The following is a 6,000-nucleotide window of genomic DNA, read 5'->3' on the forward strand; positions in this document are numbered from 1 at the left end:
CCCATGCCAGTAAGTCACTGACCAACGAAAGTGTTTGTTCATCCTGTCCCACAAAGTAGGGTTATCAGAATCATCGAAAACTCCGAAAAACCTAAAAAGTAAACATGCCACTGGAAAACCTGGAGGAGGATGGACTGGAGAAGAATCCAAACTTGGAGCTGGCACAGACAAAATTCTTACTGAGTTTATCCGAGCACAAGAACGACGAGACACTGAAGGCTAAGTTACTCGACGCCATAAAAGCCGAAAGTGAGTCTGCAATTTTCTCATTTCCCCATTCAAATCGAAACACAATGACCCCTTCTTCTCTCTAATTTCTTCGTAACGAACAGAATCCACAATTCAGTAATTAACAATAATGAATATTTCGAGAATTTAGCGTATAACCTCATTGTTTGACAGGAGAGGACCTGAGTGGGGCCAAATGGGTCCGTTAGCCCTCTTCAACTGATACTTCGTATTTGAGTTATGAATATTTTCTTTCAGAATTGAAGATTCATTTATTCCCCGACCAGCAATTCAATAGCGAAAAACGGTTTAAGTTGATTTTGACTGTTGGTCATTTTTCAATGAATATCTCGGAATGTCAGAAGATGGCAAAATTATCCGATCAATTAGCCCCTCATGTATAGATATTCCAAATTTTTATTTTTTTCCTCATTGAAGTAGTTTTGAAGAAAATTGCGAGCTAATAAAAAACATTTGCTAGTTAGTACTTTTTTTAAAATAAATTTTTGAAAAATCGCCTCTGAAAAAAAAGGCGTTATCCCCTCTATTTCATTATTTCCAACAAATTTTATCACCAATCGATAGCAAATTGTTTGAAGATTTTTGCGAGTTAAGAAAAAATCGTCAATGCAATCCTATTATTGTGTAAATTAACAATTCCAACTTCAACTGAAAACCAGAGTTGATGACCAGAGTTTGTAACAGAGATGTCAGACAAGATATGAATGTTTTTTTTGGCTCAAATGAAAGAGCGGCTCTAAAAATGGCTTGCAGAAGTCTTTAAAGATGACAAATGTCTCTAAACATGATGTCTGTTTTCAATTGAAAAGCGCAATTGTGACATTGTCCAATGGGGGCTAGGAGTCCTCCCTGGTTCAAAACCATCTTTAGAGGTCCTAGCACGCCATTTCTCGACCCGCTCTTTCGTTTGAGCCCAAAAACACATTCATATCTTGTGTGACATCGCTGCTACAAACTCGTGTCTACAACTCGGGCCTTCAATTGAAAGCCCGATTTGAAGACCCGAGTTTGTAGAGATTACACAATGGATTCAACCATTTTCAATCATCAAATTCGTCAATTAAATTGTGTATTCAATTTATGTATTCAATTCAATCCTGTAACTGACAATATGCAAAAAGAAAATATGATTAAGGTAAAACTATCTTAAAATTTTATCTTTTATCTTTTGCTTCTGAATGAAACCATTGTATTCGACAAATTTGAAATTTCCATTTTTTTTGTGAGCCGATGACTAATTTTGCTCTCAGGAGTTCTAATATGCTGTTTTTAGATCATGTTCGTATGTATGTAAGTTTTTTTTTCAAATTTAGATTTTCGAGGATCATTCAAAAAATAATTGTCGAAATCTTTTCAATTATGGCTTAAAATATTCGTTTGGATGTTATCTCGGTTGAGTTCGAAGATAGTGGCGATGGCATCATTTACTCTGAAATTACAGCCTTAAAAAGCATTTAATCGAGGTTGAATCATGGTTTAGTCGGGATTTAGTCGGAGGTTAATTGGGGTTTAACCAAGGTTTCGCCAACGTTTAATCAATGTTCAGTGGAAGTTTAAACCAGTTCAATTTTAATTAAGTCGGCGTCTGTTAGATGTTTAACCAGGGCATATGGAGCTCATGTTAGACATTTGGGACATTTAGGGATCATATTAAGGTTTCATGGCTGGTATATCTTCTTCCCCAATTTACCATTCAGAAGAAAATTGCTAATTCATTAGCAAAAAAGTTATACTGGTCTTACGTCCAGTTTAAGGAAGACTGTTCAGGAGAAAAATAAAATTTTAATAATTTACTTACGACCGAGGAGACATCAACATTGATGTATCAGGAGCATGAACTCTTGTGATACTAAATTTTACATTCATTTTGTTTTCACGCAATCTGTCTAATTTAAAATAAATTCAGTTCACTAAAAAATTCTATCTCAAATTGTCTTTAAAAAAAAACTATTGAATTTTCCTGAGGTTAAACTTCATGATCCCTTACTAATCTGAAATTAATGACTGAAAACCGAGTATGCACTTTTTTGTTTTAATTCGATTAATCCATTCGGAAGCAAATTGCTAATTTTTGCAAAAAAACTATACTTGATTTAGAGCTGTGCAATGAGCCACTTGTTTCAATGGTTAAGAACTCGTTAAAATATTAATTAAATGTTTCAATTTAATGAACTTAAAGTCTTATTGATGGCCCCGTATCTGAGTTATAAATATTTTCAATGAGAATGGACATTCTCTTTGTTCTTCAGACATGGCACCATTCTACGAAGAAGTGTGCAAAGACTTGGACTGGCCAATCGACGAGAACCTCCTAGAAGCAATGAAAACTCGGAATCGAGAGCAGCTCAAGGCCCTCGACGATGCCATCGAGGATGCTGAGAAGAATCTAGGTGAAATGGAGGTTCGAGAGGCGAACTTGAAAAAATCGGAGCACCTCTGTCGCATTGGGGACAAGGACGGTGCCATTTCTGCGTTTAGGAAAACTTACGAGAAGACAGTCTCGTTGGGCCACAGGCTTGATATTATTTTCCATAATATTAGGATTGGTCTGTTCTACATGGATCATGATCACATCACGAGGAACATCGATAAGGCGAAGAGGTCAGTTTAATAGGATTGTTAAATTCCAATAGATCAACAGACAATTCTACGTCATTCCCACTTAGTCAACGAATAAATGAAGAAATAATTTATATAATTGTTCATTTCCATGTTAAAATTCTATAGATGAAGTTAATGAGAGATTGCATAAGCAATATACATAATCGCGTGACCTTAAAAAATAATGATTTGGAATATCAATCAATAGTCCAGATTATCGTTCATTAAAAACTTCATTTGGAGATAATCCTGACATGTTGGTTGAGTTAAGAAAAAAATCTAGTTTCAACGTTTGAAATAATTTAGTGTAAAAACCTAAAGCTTTTCTTAAGAAATTTTATTGAAGTTATAGGGGAGGTTGGGGTAAAACGGACACTTTTGACTTTTTTAAAAATGTTAATGACGGGTTGAGATGTTGATAAAATTCAATCATTTTTTTTTCATTGCAAAGAACAATTCTTTCCCTTTGCGATGAGCCTAAACTGAGCTCAATTGATAAATTTGTTTCTGAGTTATGAGTAATTAAAACAAAAGTCTAAACTGTCCATTTTACCCCACTCTCCCCCACTATAATTCTACCGAACATTTTTTGTGTAGATATTTGGTAAAAAAAAGTCAATAGTTTCTGCTTTTTCTACATGAAATATTCTCTCAAAAATTTTAATAAAGAAATGAATAATGACTTGTGGTATTGATCAATACTCCAAAGTATCATTTTTAAAAAACTAGCGTTCTTTATTTTTTCTACATGAATTATTCTCACAAGATTGTCTTCTGTACGAACTCTGTCGAATTTATGTGAATTTTCTTAAACAAAAAGCTTTTTTATTAAATTTTTTTATAGGAGAGGGTAGGGTAAGACGGACACTTTTGATTTTTTTTTAAATATTCATGACGTGTTGAATTGTTCGTGAAATGGAATAATTTATTTTTCTATTGAAAAACAATGATTCCTCTTTGTGATGAGCTTAGACTGAGCTCAATTGATAAATTTGTTTCTGAGTTATGAATATTTTTAAAAAAGTCAAAAGTGTCCATTTTACCCTACCCTCCCCTAATCGAATTAGTGTCCCAAAAAATTTAATTCTCTATATTATTTGTAATTAAAAATAAAGTATGAATAAATAAATAATAATAATGATGAATAATAATGATAGATGAAGAATGAAAGACAATGGAAGGAGATAAATAATTTGAGTGAATTTTCCACTGTCTTCTGCAGTTTAATTGAAGAGGGTGGAGACTGGGACAGGAGGAATCGTCTGAAAGTCTACCAAGGCACCTACTGCATAGCAATCCGTGACTTCAAAGAGGCTGCCAATTTCTTCCTGGATACGATAAGCACATTCACCAGTTACGAACTCATGGATTACAATACCTTCGTCAGATACACTGTTTATCTGAGTATGATCAGTCTACCGAGGAACGAGCTGCGTGATAAGATCATCAAGGGCTCGGAAATTCTCGAGGTCCTTCATAATAACCCAGATTGCAAGGAGTACCTCTTCTCACTGTATAATTGTCATTATGCTGATTTCTTCAAGAATTTAGGTATTTTTATGGCTGCAAAATATTTATTTTCTCAGTAATTGGGTGGTTTTTTAAAAGCATTTCAAAATTTAACAGGGGGACCAGTTTTCTATTTATATTTTTTTTCCTCTGTTCAACTATTTCACTAGACAATAATTTTTTTTTTTAATTAGAGTTATTAATGCATGAAAAATTGAATTTTGTGAATTTGCATTTAATTTAAAATCAAACCAATCACAAAATTGTTTATTCGTGTTGGAAATCACAGCATCAATATTTTAATTTTTTAATAAATTGGGACTCTTCACAATTTCCACAAATTTTGATTGTCATATAATCCTGAAAAATGGAACAACATGAGTGGAAATTTCATGAAAATTATTTGTTCTTGAAGATTCCACACGACTTTCTCACCATATGCCTTTCGAAATATGGAAAAAATGGTAAAAGCTTGTTAATTTCTCGAAATGGGAATATTTCTGTTCGATGTTTTAAAATTCAAGTAATTAATACATAAAAAATTGAATTTTGTGAATTTGTATTCAATTTAAAATCAGATCATTCACAAAATATGTTACTTGTGTTAGAAATTACATCATTAATATGACAATGACACTCCTAATTATCAAAATTCACAATTTCCAGTAATTTTTATTCATCACTGAAACAACACGAATGTAAATTATTTGTTCTTGAAAATTCCACGACTGTCTCAGCACATCCCTTTCGCACTATGGAAAAAAAATGATGCGAAACTTGTTAATTCCTCAAAATGAGAATATTTCTCCATTCAACCGTTCACTTTTTTACTAATGGAGAATATTTCTGTTTTCAATGTTTTAGCACACGTTGAAGGACTCCTAAGAAGAGATTACCTGATCCACCCCCATTATCGTTACTACGTCCGTGAAATGAGAATTTCAGCATATACTCAGCTGCTGGAGTCCTACAGATCCCTGACACTGCAGTACATGTCTGAAGCCTTCGGAGTAACTGTGGAATACATAGACCAGTCAGTATCCTCTCCCTATCAACAATGATAGAATCCTCTCGAGCCTCTGATATTTAAACTGAATTATTATTCCACCCGCCTGCATTGATATTAAAATTCCTTCTCCTCCTTCGGGCCATTTTACGTTCACATCGATTTTAAACTAAAAAAACAAGCAAAAAGGGCTTAATTCCGTCTCTTTGCCAACGTTTCGAGTGGTAAATCCACTGTTTTGTCCGTTATTTTTACTTCGAAATTATGATTATTCTTATTTTTATATTATTCTCTTATTTTAAGGCCCGGGTGTACCATCTTTCGAACGTTATCTCGATGTTTTTTTTCAGCTTTCGTCATCTGAGATTGTCAATTAAATCCTGCATCATGCAGAAGTTTTGAAAAATTATGAATGAATAATCAAAAAAAAAAGTAGAAAAAATTCTTAATTTTTTCAAAGAGCATTTTTAATTTATATTTAGCATAAGTTGAATAACAAGAAATTGAAAAATGTATCTGATTTACGGTGACAAATGGCTGCCTGTCACCCAATATCATGCAGGGGGAAGACTGATTTCGTAAATCTTTCCCCACACTGCGCAGAGACATTTATTACGGAAAAGGCTCTTTGAAAA

At 33.5% G+C, this 6,000-nt stretch overlaps 1 protein-coding gene across 1 annotated transcript in view; it reads left to right on the forward strand.

The window, feature by feature from the left end:
• Positions 1-15: 15 nt before the first annotated feature.
• The window catches only part of LOC107037818 (26S proteasome non-ATPase regulatory subunit 6), a 15,762-nt gene continuing 9,777 nt past the window's right edge, over positions 16-6,000 (forward strand). Inside the window, exons 1-4 of the mRNA XM_015256579.1 lie at positions 16-249; positions 2,499-2,850; positions 4,073-4,401; positions 5,224-5,392. Coding sequence (XP_015112065.1) covers positions 105-249; positions 2,499-2,850; positions 4,073-4,401; positions 5,224-5,392 — 995 coding nt within the window. The 5' untranslated portion in view covers positions 16-104. The remainder of the gene's footprint in view (positions 250-2,498; positions 2,851-4,072; positions 4,402-5,223; positions 5,393-6,000) is intronic.

Source organism: Diachasma alloeum, unplaced genomic scaffold (genome assembly GCF_001412515.2).
Source record: "Diachasma alloeum isolate Michigan unplaced genomic scaffold, Dall2.0 Dall_scaffold_00271, whole genome shotgun sequence".
Lineage (NCBI taxonomy): Eukaryota > Metazoa > Arthropoda > Insecta > Hymenoptera > Braconidae > Diachasma > Diachasma alloeum.